This window comes from Xiphias gladius, chromosome 18 (assembly GCF_016859285.1).
Source record: "Xiphias gladius isolate SHS-SW01 ecotype Sanya breed wild chromosome 18, ASM1685928v1, whole genome shotgun sequence".
Taxonomy (NCBI): Eukaryota; Metazoa; Chordata; class Actinopteri; order Istiophoriformes; family Xiphiidae; genus Xiphias; species Xiphias gladius.
This window is the reverse complement of record NC_053417.1, coordinates 23,811,206-23,834,312: the sequence shown is the minus strand read 5'-3', so window position 1 is coordinate 23,834,312 and position 23,107 is coordinate 23,811,206. Positions and strand designations below refer to the sequence as shown.

At 38.7% G+C, this 23,107-nt stretch overlaps 3 protein-coding genes across 4 annotated transcripts in view; all 3 read right to left on the bottom strand.

The window, feature by feature from the left end:
* Positions 1–8,039: 8,039 nt before the first annotated feature.
* On the bottom strand, positions 8,040–10,488 carry LOC120804290 (thyrotropin-releasing hormone receptor-like). The gene is made up of 2 exons (XM_040153654.1): positions 9,718–10,488; positions 8,040–8,438 (listed from the first exon to the last, which is right to left on the bottom strand). The coding sequence occupies exons 1-2, from the start codon at positions 10,486–10,488 to the stop codon at positions 8,040–8,042; spliced, it is 1,170 nt and encodes a 389-aa protein (XP_040009588.1).
* Positions 10,489–13,911: 3,423 nt separating this feature from the next.
* Positions 13,912–18,287, bottom strand: LOC120804288 (osteoclast stimulatory transmembrane protein). Of its 2 annotated transcripts, none has more exons than XM_040153652.1 (3): positions 18,086–18,287; positions 15,232–16,246; positions 13,912–15,140 (listed from the first exon to the last, which is right to left on the bottom strand). In XM_040153652.1, exons 1-3 carry the CDS (start codon positions 18,121–18,123, stop codon positions 14,787–14,789), a joined length of 1,407 nt encoding a protein of 468 aa, XP_040009586.1. In that variant the 5' UTR covers positions 18,124–18,287; the 3' UTR covers positions 13,912–14,786. The 2 variants fall into 2 exon arrangements, with proteins under 2 accessions (XP_040009586.1, XP_040009587.1); XM_040153653.1 differs by having other exon boundaries at positions 15,232–16,240.
* Positions 18,288–22,428: 4,141 nt separating this feature from the next.
* Positions 22,429–23,107, bottom strand: part of slc13a3 (solute carrier family 13 member 3) — a 9,345-nt gene continuing 8,666 nt past the window's right edge. The window contains exon 13 of the mRNA XM_040153655.1: positions 22,429–23,107. This exon is cut by the window's right edge and continues 159 nt beyond it. Coding sequence (XP_040009589.1) covers positions 23,084–23,107 — 24 coding nt within the window. The 3' untranslated portion in view covers positions 22,429–23,083.

Here is a 23,107-nt window from a genome sequence, read left to right as displayed (position 1 = left end):
GACATATAAGCATCCTTGTCATACAACCTAACTGAATGAGTTTAAAGGCCTGACACAGTCACCCCCACATAGCTGTTTTCAATTATTCTGACCTCTGCTTCAACACAAGCACAGCATGAGGACACCCACACAGTCCAGAGAGGTGGTCTCTAATCATGCTAGATAAGTAGAACACTTGTGGGGGTGGACCTTTATAGCTGGACTGTGACATCTCAGTTATAAAAATATTGAATATGTTTTGGTATCATTTTGGGTTAAATAAGTTATTCAAGAAAGCACAGCTTTCTCAGAACTGCATTTGATCCAGAAAATTAAGTTCACAATTGGTGTTTGTATTCAGTAGAATAATAAAACACATTTGCTTTCATTTCTGACAGTGTCAACCCAGTGTTTAAAGGATTTTTCTAAATTTGTTTTTAGAAAAGCAATTTTCCTGTTATAGAAAAATATTGAAATGACTTTTTCCACTCAGTGTTGTGTAGTAAAATTTGATAATCAAGTGATATCAATCTCATATTTCTGCCATGATACCACAGTATTATTTGTATAATTCCAACATTATAGCAACTGCATTGCACATATATTCATATATAATAGACAAATTAAACACATTTGTCAGCCCTGTACATTTTCATTTTCATTTACATTTGCTTATTTGGCAGAGTGACTTCTAGTTAGGCATGTTAGGGTGTTAGAGATGTTAGGAGAGAGGCTGCTCTCAGAAGAGATGAGTCTTCAAGAGATTCTGGAAGACAGAGAGGGACACCCCTGCTCTGATAACATTTGGTAGCTGGTTCCACCATCGGGGAACCGCAAACAAGAACAGTCTGGGCTTAGATTGCCTTGTGTGTAGGGATGACAATGCCAGACAATGTCCCTTGGGGGAACGCATTGGCCTAGAAGGAGCATAAGCCTGTACGACTGAGTTCAAGTAGATGGGCGCAGACCTAGAAGTCACTCTGTATGCAAAGTATTAGTGACTTGAATTTGGTTTGGGCGGCCAGTGGAGGTCAATAAGCAGCGGAGTGACATGTGACCTTTCAAGGCCGATCGAAAACCAGACGTGCCGCCGCATTCTGGACCATCTGTAAGGGCTTCACTGTGCATGAAGGGGGACCCGCTAGGAGGGCGTTGCAGTAGTAGAAGGGCATTGCGAACACGAGGTCATCTGGCAAAAATGTTAAACTTGGCTCAACTCTTTGCCGAAACGCAAGACAATGTCATCTGGCAACGCGCTGCAGTGGCCCCATAGAAAAATGCAAGTGCACATTCCTGGCAAATTATTCAAACAGACTATTTCTTTCATCTACCTTGTGACTGCTGCAACAAAAGATAAAATGGTTGCCCCTGTGCTAACTAAGCGGAGTTGGCAAAATCCTCTCTCTGAGTATTACAAACCCTTGTCCGCTGTCCAGCCTTTAACACGCTAACATGCTAACATTGCAGGTACAATGTTTACCATGTTCACCATCTTAGTTTAGCATGCTGACATTCTTTAATTAGTACTATACAAAGCACAACTGAAGCTGAAGAAAATGTTATTAGTTTTGCAGGTATTTGTTCTTAACTCCAAACATACATTTTCATGTCATGATTTCATATTTTTATTCCCCTGCCCAGTATTTTAATCTATCAGATGCTTTTCAAATGTTTTTTTGGGATAGATGGAAATATTTTGTCATGGTTTTATTCACTGGTTAAGTCCCCAAGGTTCACTTCTTTTTGTACATACAGTACATGTATAAGACAAGAAAAATACTTTTTTTGTTGCAAATAAAAGCACAATTTTCCCGTAAAAAACACATTTTCAGTAAAAAACAAAAAACGAGTATTTAAACAACAAGTAGTCCATTTAAGGTATATTCAGCAGATTAACACCTACTTCTTCTTTATCTTTTGCTTTGAGAGGACTGGAATAAAGTATTAGATTTGCTAAAACCCATCTCCTGCCTCCCCGCTTTGTGTCTTAATAAAGTCTGCTCTCTGCCTTATGTAGTTTCAGTGAAGAATCTCTTTTCTGAAGCTCTGATGAAATTCATTCAAACACAGGAGGATTAATGGACAACAAATAATAAATATACTCTTCAGTGCAGCGTAATGGGCTTCAACACAAAACGCCCTGGCGGCCCTTTGAATATATTTGTTGATACTAAGAAGACAAGAGCTCTTAACAGATTCAGTGGATAAATTATTCAAACTTGCAGAATAACAGCTCTTCATTTTTTATATTATCAAAAGGGTTTAAAATCTATAATACTAGCTGCCACCTATCTTGCTAGTTGTTAGTCATCCTATGATTTATTCATGATTTTTAAATAAAGCTCTGTGTGGTGTAGTGTCTTTTGGAGATTCATCTGTGATACACATTCGACAACATTTAGTTTATTTCTCAGATGAATATATCTAAATGATCTTAGGCTATTTTCTCCTTGATTATGCCACGGTGGCCATAATATTGTGTCAGAAGATAAGAGCTGTAAGTTATCAGAGATCCAAAGCTGAAAGTTAACATAAATGTCATCACATAAAAAAGCTGTTGAACATTTTATTCTCGCCGATAAGGATGTAACTGCCAAAACCTTAATTTAAAACTCAACTTTTTCCACCATAATGATCCATTATTCAGTGTTTAAAAAAAAACCTCCATTATAATTTAAAGTGAAGGATTTGTAATTTTACACAAAAGTATTTTCAGCAAAATTGTACCTAAAGTATCAAAAGTACTCATTAGGCAGCAGAATGGCCTCTGTCAATGTTCTATTATTGCATTATTGTATTATTATTACATCATATTACTGTGTAATATGTCAAATATTATATGCCAAAAATGTCGAGGTATTCCTCAAGGACACTTTCCTTTATTGTCGTAATGGCAGTGTTTTATGGCTGGTAAAAGCTATGCAGAGATAAAAAATTATTCCTAAGTATTACATATAATAAATCTTAAATCTTTCCCTTTTTTTTACCCTCTTTTTTTTTGTTGCATACTTTCAACTGTTTTTTTCACTTTGTTAAACAAACTTTTTTCTCAGTTACATTTGCATTTCAAATTAGGTACACTTCATTACATAAAACTGGTGTGAAATCATTGCAATTGTTCTGTTTTCTGTGTTTAATTTTTTTCCCGTCATTAATGTCAATAATAAACAAATTGAAATGCTCATAAAATTCCCTGATTATTACTCTGCACTGTTTATAAAATACTGAATTCTTTTGGATAGGATTGGGGATACTTTCAGCCATCACCTTCTTGGTTATTTTCTGTACGTCCCTGTTGAGAACTACCATCACTGAGCTGAGCAACACCAAAACAAAATGGGCCAACTGGTAAATATTTGTAAAAGCTGTTGCTTTAAAAGTAGTTATACCTCTGCAGAAAGTGGCCAGTATATCTCTGATGCCTTTTTGTGTTTGTCCAAATAATTGACTTGAGGTTTCTACTAAATTTGACACCCACTAGGTGGAGAAAAGTGGTTGCGACTGTAACTGAGAGATTAAAGCCTCAAATCTGTGGAAAACCCCTAATTTTCTAATTTTTTCTCGACAAAGGCATTGAATTTTGTACAAAAGTAGGGTTGACGTTGAAATCTGTAAGGAATAATTGTCAGAAAACACAAACAGATCATCAGTTACAGAAATAAAACATTCTGCTATCTGACATTCAACAAAACAAAACAAGGACCATAAAAACAATGTATTATCGATCCATGATGTTAAATGTTAGAGCTGAAAAGAAAAATATAAATGGCACTGCAGGTGCAAGACAGCCACTAGCAGCCTCTTTGCTGTAGGTCTCTCTGGCTGTGTATTTCTGCATTCACTGCATTTCCCTCAGAACCCTGTGACATCTCTTTCCTCATAAAAAAAACCCTTATATGGAATTTATCGGCTCTATACAGCCTGCACTACGTGGGGAGGGACTTAATTGCTTTGTAAGATATTTTCCACGTTAGAAACCACTGACAGGGTTGCTTATTGACAGTAACCTCATTCTACAGGGGCCCAAGTTAATGATTTAGATTGTACAAAGGTTTCATATTTTCTTAGTGACATATGTTTTGCTAATTATTGTTATTTATGTGATTATCATGTTTAAATGTAGTCTCAGTTATGGTTTTCATCGTTTAAAGCTGCAACATGGAACTGAAAAAAAGCAAACAATGGTGTGATCTGATTTACACAAGCAAATATGACAAGATATAGGCTAATTAATGCAAATCAAAACAAAAGTGAGTTATAATCTGTCCTTGAAATGGTCCATCTGTTATTCTTTATTCAAACCCAGTACTGTATGCAAACATGTCACTGTATATCTACAGTTTGACCTCAATTTACATAAATCTACATAGGTTGAAGTCACAATTATCTAAGGAAAATACTGTATAGATATCTCTCAAGATTTATTTTAATTCGAAAAGCCTGTTTACAAAATGTTATTGCACAGGATCAATAACATGTGGCCACGAAAGGGATTTATACACATGTCTTACAGTGGTGTTCAACACCAAGTTATATGACGAAGAGAGAGCTGAATGTGTCAAGATGCAGAGACATGAAGTATTGTGGCCGACAGCACAAGATGACAGCAGCAAGATGAGAGATACGCAAAACTTGATGAAAGCAATTAACGTCGCAACACTTTTTTCAATAATATATTTCCTGTCAGATTTGTGGCGCATCTCCAGTGGCTAAAATGACAACTTCATTTTCTGTCTCTGACTTGGCTGTTTTGAATTTTAACTGATTTGTTTGCTATCAGAGACTCCGTGGTCATTAGTTCCTGCCTCCCAGGTTGTCAGACTGGAAATCTAATGATACAAACTTTTCCCATGCGCAGAGTTACTCTGAGTACTCTTTTATATTTTGCTTTTTCATTAGTAGCCTTAGTAAATTCCAGTAGCTGCGGTTACAAGCACATGTTACATTGTGATTTAATACGGTCTGGTGTTGACACGCCTCGCCGCATTTAATCAGGACAGCTGTGTGACAAGCACAAAAGTTATGATTACGTCATGCATTCATCTTCCTCAGCGGCTGTCTCATCTCTTTGGTGCATGTTTGATCAACTCCCTGAAGATGGATATCTATCATCTGTTCAGCGCAGTAGTTTCCATTATTGTGCTGCTCTTTATCAAGCAGCAGCTTGATAACAACACATTTTTAGGAGAAACTTAAGCCCTCACGCATTTACATCAAGACGGAGGGGATGCGTAAAGAGAACACAGCCAGAAAGTAATCAGTTTAAATCGTTTATATGGTACTATTCTTCTTTTGATCAGTTTATGAAAAGGTTTAAACTATCCCTCTGCAACTGAAACTAAAATTTCAATTGGTTCGGGTCTGTTTGTTCTGATTGAGGTGTTTATATTCTGCATTAGAGTGTATTTATCCTGTTTGGGCTTTTAAACTGATTATGATTGGAATATTAGGCACCATGGAGTGAAAGATGTGGCAGTTGGTATATGACGAAAAACATTCTTGCTACTAGCTGAGACTTAAAGGTGCCAAATATAAGTTTTGCAACGTTAGCATTAACAGCCGTGTACTTACCAGTCTAGAAAAAACATTGCCAGTTCATCATCACATTTCCTTCCTTTACTCACCAAGAGTTCTCTCCAGCGATGGAAAGAAACGCCAATGTTAACTCTTGTTTTGTTTCTATATCTCACTTCTTTTCTTCTACTGAAGACACATGGTAACCTGCTAGTGCAATCCCGTACCCGTCTCATTACACTACTTTATCTTAGTGAGTCACTGTAGTGTCCAGGCTGCCCTGAGTCCAAGATGAGAGGATGAGGAAGTAACACTGCCCAGACGGGGTATTCTAACCTCTTGTCTTGTAAAACAATGGCTGAAGCTCTTGGCTAGCAACCATTAGCACCCCCACCGCCTGCTCCCGGCAAGAAACCACATTCAGTGGCAGAGAAAACTTACATATAGCACCTTTAAAATACTTAATATGAAAGGCCCTGCACACCCACACAGGTTTTTTCAATTACTGTGGCTAATTAGACATCTAGACATGCTGAAATTAGATGTCGCTATTATGGGAATTACATGATGTCAACAAACTCTAATGGTGTAAATAGTCATATGTAACAGGTGCAACAAATATAGCACAGTAGAGTAAGGGAGCTGTCAGTCAAGCTCAGTCTGTACACGCCCACCAGTTCTGATAGGAGGTCTCATCAAAAGACAACATAAGTGAAAACATAGGTGAAAACATAGGTGAGTAGGTGGACCATGGCTTACAATTGTCAATAGAAACAGGTGAGCTATCCTATTGGCCTATAGATTCATATACACGATTAACACGATTCATATAAATGAATAAATAAGACGAAAGCTGTGTCTGAAATCACCCTGTCATTCACTTCTACCTATATGATGGACACTCAGTAGTTTACCCTATAGTGAGCAGTATATTGAGATTCCGAACACTTAGTAATCATCATAATTTTGCATCATCACTAACAGCTGTTGAGTTGCACAATGCTAATTTTTGCTTCTATAAAATACAGCAAATTGCATTGTGTGATTGTCAGCAGAAAGTAGTTTACATGCCATGGACACTGCTTATACATTCCATTGTGGAATTTGTCAGGGCGCTGTATAGACCATTCATTTACACGCTCAGAAATAGGATATTCAAATAAAATGTTGGAGGGTAAACATAGTGCAGTATAAGTAATGAGTCTATAGACATGATAGCGGCTCTGTAAAGTTGTTCATATGCCCAGCAATGCTTTAAATTAAATGCTAATGTCAGCATGCTAACATGCTCATGATGACAATGTTAAGATGCTGATATTTAGCAGGTATAATGTTTACTGTGTTCACCATCTTAGTTTATCATCCTTGAACTTGCTCATTAGAACCAAACACAAAGTACAGCTGGGGCTGGTTTAATTAGTTTTGCAGATATTTGGTCATAAACAAAATGAAAATTTTGACCTGATGATGGCACTAGATGAAAAGTCAAAGGATCAGTCAAAATAATTACCATTCAACCTGTAGGCAACATGAATGTCTGAACCATATTTTATTCAAAACCACAAATGTCAACTGCATGGTGGCGCTAGAGGAAAAGTCAGATCACCAAGATCACCAAAGTCATTTGGATTGATCCTCTGGGAACCATGAATATCGGTCCAAAATGTCATGACAATCAATCCAACAGCTATTGAGGTATTTCAAATGGACCAAAGTGCTGGACTGAATTGGAACGGACATGGCCATCCTTATAGCCATTAATAATTCAATTTATATTTTGATTATTTATTCAAATTTTATGGCAGTTAGTCAGTTTGCCCTCTGAACAAGTGTTGTTCTTTGGCTACTGAGGTTTGCCAATGAAACTTTTTGATTAAACGCCAAAAAACGTGATGGTAGATGCACTCCCATGATGTGTAAGAATTGTGTGTGATGAACTGACTGTGTGTTTATCAGTGCTGTTAATGAGTGTGGTACATCTGAGTACACCTCAGCTTAAGCGCATGAATGTACTTATTATCAAGAGACACAGAGACACATTATACGGATAATTTGATTAGGTCCTTGTTGCGCAGAGCTAGTACTGGCTCTAGACAAAACTGGTTAAGATAAAGTCTGTTTCAAAGGAACATGTATCACATTGAATGTCCATCTTTCACAATCCTTCTTACTTCATGTCTTAAGTATATGCACTAAAATTTGGAGTACAATATTTCCAAAAACATTTCAAAGAACCACTTATTTTGTGTAACAGTTATTATGCCGGCATGTTCCACTAAGCAGTTTGAAGTACACTAAAGCCTGATCTCAAATACTGTATTTACGACATAGTTACAATAGTGATGCAAAAGTACCACAACTATGACACCACAAATACAACCTGTGTCATAGCAAACAAGAAGAATATATACAGATTCCAGCCTAGGAAATACTTTTTCTAACAGGTGGAAATAACAGTGATTTTTAAACATTAAAAGTAAAGATATCCACAAATAATTGATCATACACATAGTCTGTTCTAATGAACCCAACAAACACATCCTTTATTAAGAGATGCTGAAAGTGCTTGTGTCATCATCCGTTATGTTGAACCTCTTGATGGTTTGGCCGCTCACGTCCTCCTGCTCTGTGACCAGCTCGTTGCTCTCATGAGATGAATCCTTCATCACACCGTAATACATTGGGACATTGTACTCGACTGCCTTCTCCTTGTGTGGCCAGTTGCACTTGCAGAGCTTTTTGAAGGCGACACGAAACTTCTGAGACATCAGGTTGTAAATAATGGGGTTGATGGCACTGTTGGTGTAGATGCACATCCGGCAGAAGAGCAGGAACCAGGTGTTGTGGTAAGGCGGGTCAATGAAGGAGTTGACCACCACCAGTGTTCGGTAAGGCATCCAGAGCAAGGCGAAGAGGACGACCACCACAGCCAGCATCTTTGTTATCTGTTGATAGAAAGAAGGAGATAGACGAGCAAGGAAAAAAGGACAAGAGAGTCGTGTAATTATGTGACAATAGTCAGGAAAAGTACAATTAAAATTATCTTAACAGGCATATGTATAAATATATATCAGTATTGTGGAAGACGTTTGATAACAAGAATCTACAGCCTTGCTAGCACCTGTACTTCAGGGTGGTGGTGCTTTGAATTAAATGCTAATGTCAGCATGCTAACATACTCACAATAAGCATAACCTGACCCTTCAGGTCAGAAAAAAGTCAAGTTCATATAACGGGCTGAAATGTTTATAGTTGCTCCGATCAGCCACACTCGAAGGCAAGGTGAAAAGCTGGCTGCCATAGAGAACCTGACGATTATCGTTTAAATATGGGGACAAAAGGGCACATTTTCAGTCACTTTCTGCTGGAAGATAATCATAGTGTTGCATTCGTTTGTACACATCAATAGTGCTTGCTTCCCACCTAGCCAGACACTGTGTGGAGTGCGTGTGAATGTCGGATTGTCGGGGTCAGAAAATTACAGAAACTGTCAGACAAAGACCTGCCAATTCTGATGTCTGGGGTTTCCAAAGCTATTTGACCATCTGAAAAACACTTCTGACGATGAGGCATACTGGCAGTTTAACATGCTGATGTTCTCTAGGTATAATGTTTACCATGTTCGCCATCTTAGTTTAGTATGTTAGCATGGTAACGCTTACTGAACACAAAGTACATCTGAGGCAGATGGCAATGTCATTAGTTTTGCAGGTTTTTGGTCAGAAACCAAAGCATCGGACAAATTAAACTTTTGATCTGATGGCCGTAGATGAAAACTCACCAAAGTTACTTCAATTCATCAGCTATTGTCAAGACATTTCATTCAAAATCACAAATGTCAACCGTATGGTCGCGCCACAGGAGAAGTCAGGGGATCACCAAAGTCAGTAGGATTCATCATATGGGGACCATGAATGTCTATCGAGAATCTACCAATACTTGTTGAGGTATTTCAGTCTGGACAAAAGTGGTGGACCAACCAAACCAATTAACATTGCCATCCCTACAGCCACTGTATTAGCATGATAAAAAATTATAAATCTGAGGAAGTAATCAAGATTTGGAAAATCCTGACCCACTATGTTTTTTTTTCACATCTACAGTGAGGTCTAGCTAAAAAAGAGATTTCTTAATCAGAAATTATTAAGATGTAAATATTTTCTCATAAACATGGAGTTTTCTCTTTTTTGCTCTAAACTGTGTGTCAGTCAAGTCTCCCAGTACCTGCTTCCTTGCCGAGACAGCACCCTTGTTGGCCTGGTTGGTGCTGTTGGAGTGACCCTGGTGAACCGACCCTCCTCTGTCGCTGAGATGCGATGGCAGAGGGCTCATGAACAAAATCCTCGCAATGAGTATGTAAAGCACCGTGGCCACAATGAGGGGGATCACATAAAACAGAGTGAAGTCCAGGAAATAGATTGGCATATAGAGGCTCCTGGAGACACGGTAGCCACAAGTGACCACCACTCCATTGGTATAGACGGTTTCATTTGTGTCCACTAAGAAGAACCACATAATGCAGTAGAGTGAGGTGAAAACCCAGACTCCAGCTATGATCCTCTTTGCCCGGGAAACGGTGCATATGAACTGTGCCTTTATGGAGTGACAAATGGCAATGTATCGTTCAATGGTGAACGCTGTGATGGAGCAGGATGACACGTTGATGCCCAGGTACTGAAGATAAGTTATGCACAAGCATCCTGTGTAGCCGTATATCCAGAAGGCTACAACATCAGAGATATTGGGCAGCCCTGCAGCCAAGAGCACAATGAGGTCTGCGACAGCCAGACTGACAAGGTAACAGTTGGTTGGGGTCACCATGTGTTTAGTGCGTAGCACAACCAGCACCACCATGATATTCCCAGCAATCCCAACTCCACAGATGAGCATTGTCAAAAATATTGTTATGACCTGCTCTTCAAGAGGCTTCAGAGGCATTTCTGTCAGATTTAAAACCTGGGTGACATCCTGAAAGACGGTTGTGTTGTTCTCCATCGTGTCCAAGTGATGTGGCCACAATTCAGTTGATTTCCAGGGGCACAAAACAAGAATCCTAAAGACAGAAATGCAAAAAAAGAATAGTTAGGGACTGTACGAAAATTGGAGGTTGAATTTTTAATTTCGCTTGGTCCAACCTTATTAATATTGTACTCAGCCTTTGACTTAGAAAAAGAAAACTGCAATATCCCACACTCCAATATCTAAAAATATAGTACTGAGTTGGTATAACTCTTTTCAGCATTGATAACTAAAAGAGGCAAAGCATAAAGAATTTGAGATGGTGTAATCTAATATAAACCTTAATGCGACTATAATTCATATTTTTATAATAACAATGTATCAAATTACAATGTATTGTGAATGGAATCACTCATAGAAAGGAACCTACAGAAAATTATCACCTGAATCTGCAGCTCCATTTGACTTTATAGAGAGCTTTATAGAGAGGGTCAACTCATCGTTTAGCTATCCGACCACAACTTTACTGATTTGATTCACTCTCACTCCTCTCATAGCGTAATTTTTGGTCATTAAAAACACCTGATTTCAGCAAAAAAAGCTCTAAAACACTTTAGCACCAAACAACAGACAGAAGTGTCAGGAACCAGTTGTTGAACCTAGTGGGGCATTTAGCTCCTAAAGAGTCAGATTTGTCCCTCAGAAGTCAATGGAATCCAAAACCAGAACTAAAAGGGAGTGAATATTGGAGTGACATGATATGCCAATGTTGTGTTCACAGTTTGTTTCCAATGTTCCCAGGTGGCAAAAAAAAAAAAAAAAAAAAATTCACTTATTGCAGGTTTATTATATCAGTGAAATAAAAGTTTTCACAACAACTACCAGTGTGCGCATTTGAAGTGGAATTAACAATTACTAAATTTATGGCAAACATAATAAGAAGTATGAATATTCCAGCCACGCTCTATGATGGAATAAAGAGATGCCAAATAAAAGGCCAACATTTTGTGACATATTTAACTTTATTTGTTAGACTTTTTGTTATGATGCAGACTAAAAGTGTAGGGAGAACAACTGCTGATAGAGATAACATTTAATCACTGTTATCCATAATGATCCACGTGTATTCTGCTTTTCTCATATTTGAAATATTGGTCCTATTAACTAGTTGACTTTGATGGGAAAAATTAAGGATTTTTGTCATCTGCATATAATAGAGAACATCTTAATCTTAATCACCTTCATCTTGTGAAGGAAGGCTGAAATATAAAACTAGGGAGAGTAAAAATTAAAAGACCCTCCCTTGCTCTCCCAGAGAAGTCAGACTACCCTCCTCTCAGCAAAAACTATTACTCTCCCCTTTTCATAAATAAAGAAGAAATAAAATGCAACGACATTTACAGTTGATTCAAGTCTAGAAAATAAAATCCTGGTAGAATAAATAAATATTTTCAAGAGCCAAAAATGGGCAGCTTACCATCCTTTGCAACAAGCAGCGCTCACTCTGACACGGTCGCAGCCCTCAGGTGCAGTCAACCAAGAAACACAGATGACTGTTTAGTCCTCCTCCAGAGCCGCTCTAGTTGTGCACATATGCCGCTCTCTCCCTCCCTATTCTCCCAGTGCACCCCTCCCTCTCACATCACACACCATTATATCCACGCTAGAACACACTGCCTTGTTCAACCATCAACTTGAAAATCAATTCCAACTCTCCATCCAAGCACAGAATGTCATGTCAACCAACGTGGCCATGGCTGTAACCATAAAACCTTTAATTATTGAAAGAACAGAGGAGAGAGATAACCAGCAATTCAACACATCATCCACTGCAGTGGCCATTGAATTGAAATGGCACTAATTATGAGGCAGTTCTTTTTTCTTTTTTTCTTTTTTTCTTTTTTTTTGCAAGGCAGACATTATTTATTTAATACTTCCTCTTGTGTCATGGGACAAATTGACTTCTTTGGACTCTTTGGTTCTGCACAGATTCAGGAGTGTAAAAAAAGAGGGACGAACGGGAATGCACATCATATGATTAAGATTCTTTCTGTTCCTGTGACATTTGGGATGCTCATACTGAGCTATCAGGCAGAGATTAAAGTGAAATCTAATCTGTTTCTCAAAGCTACGAGAACAGATTCTAAAAAGCCAATTAGAGCTTGGAGACCTCTTTAACCCTCTATCTGTGGACAGGACTGTCATTATGAATGCTAATACAAGACAGATGCTAGGTGCTTGCATTTTCATAGAAGACTAGTTTTTTGTCGCAGAGCGTGCAGTCCAAAAGACTGCCTCTAATGAACAGATAAAAGCTTCACAGAAGGAAAAAAAAACCCTGCAGAACAGTTCTTGTCCAGGTAATTGTCTGATCGAGCTGCCGCATGCTAAGAAGTCTGTCATATATTGTGTCCAACGACTTGCGTCTTCATTTATATCTCTAGTCAAATTTATATGTTAATCTTGTTTTATTTCCTTATAGCCTGCTGGTGTGCCGGTCACTGGAAATGTCATGCTGTGCATCAAAAAACCCACAGACATAGATTTGAATTTTAGTTGAGATTCAGAGTTTCTGAAGGTACCAAGCATGCCAGGCCGTGCTTTGGTGAAATGTATTTAATATCAAAGACATCTAGGATATTTCTATTTGTTGGGATTGTGGAGCAGTAAAAACAGTGTCTTGAGTTTTAATATTTTACATCATATACCTTCAATGAAGACCTGGAACAAGCTGATACAGAACATATACAGCATGACAGGGTGTCAGACAGTGGAGAAACAGAAGGGCAAAATTGGACGTTAGGGGTTAATTTTTATTTGTTTTAACAATAATCCATCTTTCAGCTCAGTGCATTTCCAGTGAGCATAAGCCCAGAGCTTTCACACACACAGTAAGCAACACACTGAGGTGAGAATTCATAGTAATAGAAAATACATGAATGATTTATCATTTCTGGACCAACAAAAGTGTATCATCTTTATACAGGCTGCTGAATTTTGAGACAATCATGAAGTCAGGAGTAAAAATAGATGCTGAAGAGGTATTCTATTATTATTCTGGGATGAGGTCTTAAAATAAACTCCTGAAGCCCCATGGGGATTTTAAGAAGGAGTGTATTGATATTCAAAGGACTTTTGTGATTCTTTTTTTTGTAAGGCCACACTAAAATAGGCTGGTGAATTATTGAATGTGTGGATGAAACAGATTCATTTAATCTATTAAGGTATCTAGGCCAATAAAGTATCGAAAAAATTGTGAGATCTAATCTATTGCTGTTCATTGGCAGGCAGGAGTTACTATATTATTCTCTGTCCTCATTATTCCAAAGCACCATAGTGGCATCTAGTGGGGCTGAGGGATAAAAAACACAAGGAATTACACAGACTGAACTTTACAAGAGGAAAAACAACACTGCACACACAGCACAGAAAAATGTAAGGCACCTTTCTTTGAAAAAAAAAAAAAAACTGTTACCAGGCATGTGTTAAAAAAACAAGGTGGAAGCAAACTCAGCAGATGTTGTTATACATCTATGAAAAACCACATCGGGTTTTAGTGTGAGTGCCTAAGAGGAGGCTGTCGAGTGGTTATACGCTTAGAGGGAAAGCTGTTATGAGGGTCGCTCATACACAGGAAGCTCTCTCACAAGCCTATGAAACAGAAAAATCAGCATGAGGGTGCTGAATGGTGCGATGCAGACTTAAAAGAAAAACTGAATAATTATATCTGGGCCTGATCATTGGATTGAAAGTTCCTGTGGTGGACATGAATGTTTGTACCAAATCTAATGACAATCCATCCATTATTTGTTGAGACATTTCACTCAAAATGGTAGACGTTAATCTTGGCACTAAAGGAAAAGTGGCGGGATCACCAATATCATTAGACAGATGGTGTAGGAACCATGAATCTCTGTACTAATTTTGTGCCAATTCATCAGGTAGATTTCACTGGACAACTAAAAACTTTGACCTGCTGGTGGTGCTACATGAAAAGTCAGGGGATCGCCAAAGTCATGAGCATTCACTGCCTGGGCAGCTTGAATATCTGTGCCAAATATCATGGCAATCCATTTAATAGTTGTGGAGACATTTCACTAAAAACCTAAATGTTAACCTCATGGTGGCACTAGAGTAAAAGTCAAGGGATCAACAAAGTCTGTACGCCACATCCTCTGGCGACCAAAGTATGTCTGTAGAAAATATCATGACAAATCATCCAATAGTTGTTGGGAGATATTTCAGTCTGGACTGACTGACAATGCCATGCTGCTGGCAGCTCAAAAATATCATCAGAAAAATGCAGGCAAGAACTGCAATGTGCAGTGACAACTTCACACACAGGAAACCTCAAAGGAAATAGTCTCTTTTTGCTCTTTTTTATCCTGCTTCACTTGTATTTTCTTCATCAAGTAAGCCATTCTCCTCTCCTCCTGCTCTCTGAAAAAGGATGCAGAGATTTTCCTGCGCAGGCGCCTGGCGTAAACCTCGAGGAACACCATAGAGTAGCTCATCAGCCAGAGGCATCCCAGCAGGAGTGTGACTCCCAGGTTCGGAGCGGAAGTTTTCACATCACAGAGCGATGGCTCGGGGCTAAAGGTCCAGTTGTAATCCCTGTGGAAGTTTGTCAGCTCCAGCGTGACGCAGGACTGTCGTATGTTACAGAGTGCGTGGAGGAACAACTGAACCTAAAAAACAAGAGCAAATACACGAAAAGCCTAAAACGGAGGAAATAAATGCTTCAGGTACAATAAAAGTAGCTGCAGTGTGCTGTCTTACCTTATAATTGACACTTATGCTGGCAGATGTAGGAGGAAAATCCAGTAACCAGGGCACAGTCACCTGAACTATATGATACACAACATGATCCAAAGCTACTATTGAAGTTATCCCAATGAAATATAATGTTACCACAACCAGTGATATGAAGCAAGAGGTACTTTCCTGACTTGTTATTTTACAGCTTGTGAGATTTATTTTATTTTTTGCTGGTCTTTTGTCACCAGCGTGAGTTTCTTTTTTCAGGAGCTTTTTGTAGATGTAGCCATTATCAAACTGAACTGATGTGAGGTAAGATTTCAAGTAGCGTGCAGATTCAAAGATTAGCAAGGCAACAAAAAAGGCAGCAAGAACCCGATTTGACAGCAGTTTGCACTCTTTTAGCAGGTTCCCGGCATGTGAGAAGTTGACCTCTATCAGCCGAATAATTTTATTAAACCTGCTTTTAACTTCTGACACATCAACATGTATAAAATGATCTAACTTCCTTAAATTAGTGACAATGCTCAAGTCTTCCCTCCTCACTTTGATGGTTTCTTCAACAAGGTCCTGCTTCGCTTTGTTCAAGGGTTCAGACGATTTTAATAAAGTCTTTGTAAAACCCTCAGCAGTGCACTTCAGGATGCGTGCTACCGCCCCTACATTCACTGTAATATTAGGGATGACGTTGACCACTAAAATCATGACACATGCTGAGATGAGGAGTTTGCGTCCCTGTTTAGTACAGACAGTGGGCAGAATCATGGTCAGCACACAGCGCAGAGGGTGACACAGGAATGAGACCAGAAACATAGTCACACTGTAGATGCATGCGGTCTGAACAGACGGGTCATGGTCGTATCTCAAGGTCCTAGACAGCCAGTGATGAAGAAGGCCACCGGTGACAATGGCGAGCGTGAAACAGAGGGACAGCAGAGTCAGGACGTCTCGGCCAGCAGGTGTAGGTGCAGAGTACACATCCCAGAGATAGAAGAGGACAGATTTTAAAACCTGTCTGCGAGATCCCTTTCTGCTCCTGAGGATAAAAAATACAACCTGAACAAAGATAAACAATAGTTTGACCCTTAGGGGAAATGCGCTTAATTGCTTTCCTGCTGAGAGACAGATGAGAAGATTGATACCACTCTCATGTCAGTACGATAAATAAGAGGATACTGGTACTAGCAGCTGGTTATCTTAGCTTAGCATAAAGACTGGAAACAAGGGGAACAGCTAACCCAGCTCTATCTAAAGGTAAAATGTGCCCACCAGCACCTCTAAAGTCTCCACTTGTTCCCTGGCAGCATCACAGGGTCAGCAAGACTCCAGAACGTCACTGTGCCTGGCCAGTAAATAGTATGGCACATAATACTTCGCTTTTTGTACAGATTAAACAAATGAGATATGATGTGTTAAAAAGTAAGCTTTAGAGGTGCAGGTAGAAGGATTTTAACTACCTTTGGACAGAGCCAGGCTAGCTGTTTGCCCCTTTCCAGTCTTCCAGGCTATGCTAGGCTAACTGTCTCCTGGCTCCAGCTTCAAGTTGACCTGACAAATATATGAGACTGGTATCGATCTTCTTATCTAACTCTCAGCAAGAAAGCAAATAAGCTTAGCATTGTTGATTTTTGGGAGGTCACAGAAAAAAATCTGTGAACACATTGACAGTTGCTTATTTACACATCCAGCGGTGACAGAGCAACACTATCATTCATTTGGAGTCAAGTTTCAGGTCACCAGATGAATGTAAGTCCAGTGTTCACTCTCTTTTAGCTCTTTTTTTGGTCTCTACCCACTTTTGAGGGCTCTTTAGCTGCTAAATGATCCACTACATTCACCAACTAGTCCCGAACTGTGTCTGTCTGCTATTTGGTGCTGAGCAGGTAGTGGTTTTTTTAGAGCTATTTCACTGAAAACAGCTGCCTGCTTTTGAGCGTGTTGAGAGTGAACTAAAACAGAAAAATTGCAGCAGGTCAGCTAAACAATGAGCTGAAACTTCCAATAAAGCTCTGTAAAGCTGAGGGGAACTGCAGTTTCAATCCGATGCAGGTTCATCACTCCAAGCAACCTCTCTCATGTTGTAGTATTGTTTTCGCATTGTCATTTATTACATAGTTTAAAAATACTGATTATAGCCACTTGTACCTTAGGAAGGTATACTACAGCAAAGAGGTGATTAGCATAGCTTAGCATAGAGACTGGACTGTGGGAGGCAGTTAGCTTGGCTCTGTCCAAAGTTCAAAAATACTCTTAACAGCACCTCTAAAGCTCACTAATAAACACATTATAGCTCAATCGTTTAATCCATACACCAACATAAATAGGAAAAAGATCATCGTGGCTTTAAGGAGAGTTATGTGCAGAAAATATTTTTTGACCAACAACAGTTTATTTCTGTAATGATGGTGATGACAAGACTCCTGGAAATCAGGGCATCCAGTTGTTATTTGTTAAGAAATAGTTACAGCAAGTGATCTCCTGTGAAACCACACTGTTGTTTTTCTTATCTCTCTCTTCTCAAGAAAAAGAAAGAACGCTGAAAATTTTCATTAAATCCTCAAAATGAGAAACTAAGAGGAGGATCAATTCTATAACAGATGATTTTTCCCATGCATCAGATCACTATAATAATACGAGGAAATTATGAATAATTTTGCTGGACAACGCTGGACTATGTAGGCTTATAAAAGACACATCCAAGAGTAAAAACATGTGTATATAAACCACATAGATATGTTATAATTATAGGATTAACTATGTACAGTAGATAGATAGATAGATAGACAATGTTAATTTGTAGAACACTTTAGGAAGTCATTAGACTATTAAGACTCAATTAAAAATGCTGAAAACAATGAAAAATCCAAATTCTTACCTGAGAGTAGTAATAACAGTCTCTGTGAAAAACTTCATTTTCTATGAAATTTTGAGATTGAAGAAAAACAGGACTGGGGAGTGTTGGTGGACTGTGAAGGTAAAAAGGGGAACTTCTCTGAACAGTCACGGTCATGTTGGTGTTTGTGGGTCTGCCTACAAGCTCCTATGTTGGAAATAAACAGATAGCTCTTCTCCATGTAAACCATAGAGTGCATGACACAAAATCATATGGAGAGGCATGACGCATTCACACACACAAAATGTGACACAGGTCACACTAACCCGATTGCACATTCAGAGTGACATAAGAGTTGATGTCATTTTGTGTTGGTAAACTCACACACTTTGGGAAGCTGACGCCAGTTCGAGCACACACAGTTCATCTAAAGTACCCCTCCACTTAAAAAAGTGTATAGTTTGACACTTTTACACTCATCTGCTGAATGAGGGAAGGATTAGCAGTTTGGCTGCATTCGTGTTCATTACCAAACCGTTTCCTGTTTACTCTACACTTTCCTCCAATGTGTCAAACGAACAGAGATTAAAACTAATGACTGTTGCGCATTTTCCAATCATACACATAGGCACATGTGGGCCTTGGTAGGCCTCGGCCCGGGCCCACCCACTTGGAGCTCAATCACAGGGCTTAAAGTCACAGTGTAAAATCTGAATTAATTAATACCAGTCCATAGCTATTTTTAAACCTTTCTCTGGATCTAGGGACAACTGAAAATAAAACTTTTAATATGTTTAGGTCTTGTTTACCAATTAATAATAACTGTTCATCTTTCCACCATCTTCCTCTCTGTCACTCAGTGTGAAACGGCTGCACTGCTCAGAGGAGGGGAACTGGAGCCTAGCAAGCTAGCTGCTTTTAGTTGGTCTCAAGTTTAAATAAAGAAAAAACAACAAAAAAAACGACAAATCACCATGAAAAAAAGTACTCGTCAGTTTCAAAGCTGTGCCGTAAACAAGCCTGATCTCCCCGTCAGGCAGTAAGTAGCTGGATGTGGATGCTAATTCAGCTCCAAATCAACCTGCCAGCACTTGATTTCCCCGGTGGTGGACCTGAAGCAGCCTAGTGGACATTATTTTAAACTGCTGTGACAAGGTTTCCCAAGGTGAACGGTGTCCTACATGCCCTGCTCATCCTCCATTACAAACTGTACAGTGAAATCGCTCTTCTGTCAACTTTGAACCAGATAAACCCTGGCATCAGAGCATCCCAGACTGAACTTTGTTCATGCTTTCCCTGAAACAAAACTGACTGAACTGGATTGCAGTGAAATAATTTCATTGTTAACAGTGCAGTGATCATAGCTAAGATGTTTACATGCTCTGTCCCCACTGTGTTGCACATTTGTGCACGTTTACTGGGGATTGCCAGGCTGCTGCCATTCCTACTGCCCCTACTGCGATTTAACAAGTAATGTTATGGCAATTAGTTGCCAATTTTTGCAAAAATATTGCACCTATTGCCTCTATGTCCACCCACGATATGATTTCTGGCTTCACTCCTGCTTCCAGCTAAGTAACTTACAAACTTAAAAACTTAAAAAAACAGCTGTCTCAGATTTTTTTTGTTGATGTATCAGGATAGAAATTAATATAACAATATGAATTAATGTTTGTTCTGCCACCACCACTTGGTTTCAGTTGAATATACTGTTGCAACAGTAGCAACTATTGCTGTCACAGATCTACAGCAGTTTAACTGACATGGGCTGTGTCTGAAATCTCTCCGTTGTTCACTCATTCACTACTCCTTTTAATGAACACACACACAGTAGTTTACTCAATACAGTTGTAAACCGGGCGGAGCTATTTCAGAGCGGCCCTGGCTCTGGAAGTGAAAGTCGAAATTCATTTTTGCCCATACACTATGTTACATGACTCATTGTTGGAGAACTTCTACGGCTTGGATCCGCATGAAACTCAATCATTAGTCCAAATGATTAAAACTGTGTTACAAAATTTCTTTGATAAAACCTCTAAGGTACAGGCTTGTCTACGTAAAATTTTTGGAGGGAGTTTGTGAACTACCACCCCCAAGGTGGATTTTGGCAAGGAACTTAAGCTAAAGATTATGCAGTTTAGAAAACAGATTTTCAAATCTGCAGCTTTTAAATTCTGTCTCAGTTTTCATAGAACTAAGCAGCTGTGGTGCCATGTTTTGTTAACAACTGCATGAGTAACATTAGAGATATCTAAAATGGGAATATAGAATGTGCTGGAACCTCCCATTTCACAGCTCTTGTTGGGATTTCGGACACTTACTAATCATCCTCATTTTTCGTCATCAGTGCCAGGTGTAGAGTTACGCAATGGTAATGTTCTCATCAAAAAAAATGCAACGCAGATTGTTAGCAGAAACCATGTACATACAATGGACACTGCTTTTTTTTCATTCCATTGTCGAATTTTTCAGGGCACTATACAGTGAATAGGGAGTTATTTCAGACACAGCCTGCTCCTGCATTCATGAATGTTGCCAGAATGGGAAGAACGGGAAAAACACCCGTTATTCTCACTTGGGAGTGTTCACTGATCATACCAAGGTGCTTAGCCCTGGTGCTAACCTTGTAGTCACACCAGATAAAAAGTCGAAATTAGCTGCTTTTGTTGTGTTATGTATTGGTAGCTGTTCATTACCAAGTGTAACCAGATACAAGCAAACAGCGTACAGCTCCTATAAAACTAGCGGAATTGATTGTATAAGTGTTAATACTGTTTTTTTATTTTGATTTTATTTCAACTGCCAGCAGTGATGCATTTGCAGAAATCCTGCCAACAGTTTGTTGACATGGCTGTGGGTCTTTTCACCAAATGGGAGGTATCATCACTGTCAGAAATTAATTATAACTCTGACGTGGAATTACACCTTGTAATTACGGTTTAAACGATATGATGTGAACGTGGCATGTGGCTGAAATCTCTCCCTATACTTTTGGAACCCGGCCAGTCGTTACATCCACCATTTTGGATCAGCATTCAAGCATCTTTTACTTGCTCCCCAAAATACCGTTGTTTGTGCATTATCTATAGATACTCCTTTTGTTGTTTGGTGATTGTTGATCTGTTATTTAGCAGAATTGAGTTTTTCTGTGATCAGCTCACTCATTACCAAGCTAGCCACAACGCTAGCTGTCTGAATTTGTTGCTAATGCTACATTCTTTAAGTAACTGTTGAATCATTGTTTTATTTTATTATTCTTACTTTTACTCCTGTGGATCCTGTGTGTGTGTTCACTAGATTAATTATTGTGTTGTATATCCTATGTGGACTCAATCTTATGATTCTCTGTTTCTTCCTGGTGTGAGGGACTGTATAATTTTGAGAAAACAGTGTCCTGATTATAATGTTTTAGTTCATTTCCACAGTAACTCTTATTAATGGAATCTCATTGTTTTCTGATTTGTAATCCCCAGTGTTGAATTTGTTGTCCAATGCTGTTTTCATAGTTCCTTTACTGGAAGTGTGTTTCGCTGTGCACCTTCAGTCATAATGAGGGCAGCGGAAGGTTATTAGAGCCTCACAGGACACTACACAAACACACACACACACACACACACACACACACACACCGTACCATTATTAATAATGCACAGTGGTAAGAAGATATTGGGATGTATATGAAATAGATATTCTGTGTAATCAGAGAGAAATACCATTCAACGTAGAATAATATTTCCAGTTATGATCACTACAAAAAAACGTCAGGTACATTTATTCTGAGTAGCACGTGAGGATTAAAATATTTCTGAACTGTCTTTGAATACTCAAAAAGCAAAGCTATAAATCAGCTTTGCTACAGTTCTGTTGTTGAACGTTGTTTATGTTGTGCTTATGGTTGGGTACATCTTGTCCTGGTCTGTGGGGTTTAGTTGAGTATTTTATAGTTTTGCATCTAAATGCTAAGGAACGTTTTGCGCTGACCCTGCTAACACTGAGTAACCAAACAGCCTTGCACAAGTTAACTATTGTTGTTGGGCCTTGAGACTTCAGACAAATTTACAACAGCAAATTAACATTGTAGGGAATTTACAGCTGTTTTTCTCTCTGGCTCTCTTTGTGGGCTCAGAGGCCAAAATGTGTTGAAATATTTGTTAAAGCTGGAGAAGTACGGCTACAGCTAATCAAAACCTGGGGATCGAGGGTTACATTTTGTTATTGGTTGCCATTAAAAAACTAAAACACAATTAAGTCACAGCAGATATTCTGATAACAAGGTCCTTCTGTAAACAATAAACTTGCTATGAGTACTCGTTAGAGGCAAATACAGAGACCACATGCAACTAAATTCTCATAATATAAACAATTTAATTGTAACAGCAGTTATACTGTATGAATGCAAATCACTTGGTAATAAAATTTACACATTCATTAGTAAGGATTCATACTCTAATGTAGAAAAGATTTAAAATACTGTTTATGCATTATGCCATTGGTCACTAAAGATGTGCCATATAATACATAAACAAGTAACATGATCTCTTAGTGATTTTAACCAAAAAAATATATATTTTTAAGGGAATTATTCACAGATGCCGCTTGTTCTTTCAGCAGAAGTCAGCCTAGTAGCATCCATACAAACAACCCACTCCGCAGCCTGACTGGAGCTTCAAAAAATATTTTTAAAAAAACTCTTCAGAGCTTGAGTTGTTGTTATTATTGAGGTTAAATGTTTCTCTGGTCCAGTTTTAAGAAGGCAGAGTAAAATAATGCAGCTTTTTAACTGACTGCATTATTTTTAACTTAAAACTTAGTGTTCTAAAACTAACACTTCACAGCATGAAATCTTGACATTTGAGAGCCCAAAAAGACACTTGAATATAAAAACTTATCAAAAGCGTCAAAACAGGTAACAGCTGAAGCTCCCAGAGCGTTTTGACATTTTAGCGTAGTGTAGACGTCTACAGACAGACTTTTGTCCCTGTTTAGTGTTAAATCTTTATACAATCTTATTCTGTGCCAGTGCTGAGATTGACTGAGTGATCAGAGAGTAGCATTGAGCGACTG

Excerpts from the sequence above, each read along its gene's own strand:
- LOC120804290 (XM_040153654.1), bottom strand. The coding sequence starts at position 10,488 with ATGGAGAACAACACAACCGTCTTTCAGGATGTCACCCAGGTTTTAAAT. Across the intron at positions 8,439-9,717 it reads CTGTCTCGGCAAGGAAGCAG|ATAACAAAGATGCTGGCTGT; the intron begins GTACTGGGAGAC and ends TTCTATCAACAG.
- LOC120804288 (XM_040153652.1), bottom strand. The coding sequence starts at position 18,123 with ATGAAGTTTTTCACAGAGACTGTTATTACTACTCTCAG. Across the intron at positions 16,247-18,085 it reads ACTGTTATTACTACTCTCAG|GAGCAGAAAGGGATCTCGCA; the intron begins GTAAGAATTTGG and ends TTTTATCCTCAG. Across the intron at positions 15,141-15,231 it reads GCATAAGTGTCAATTATAAG|GTTCAGTTGTTCCTCCACGC; the intron begins GTAAGACAGCAC and ends CTTGTTTTTTAG.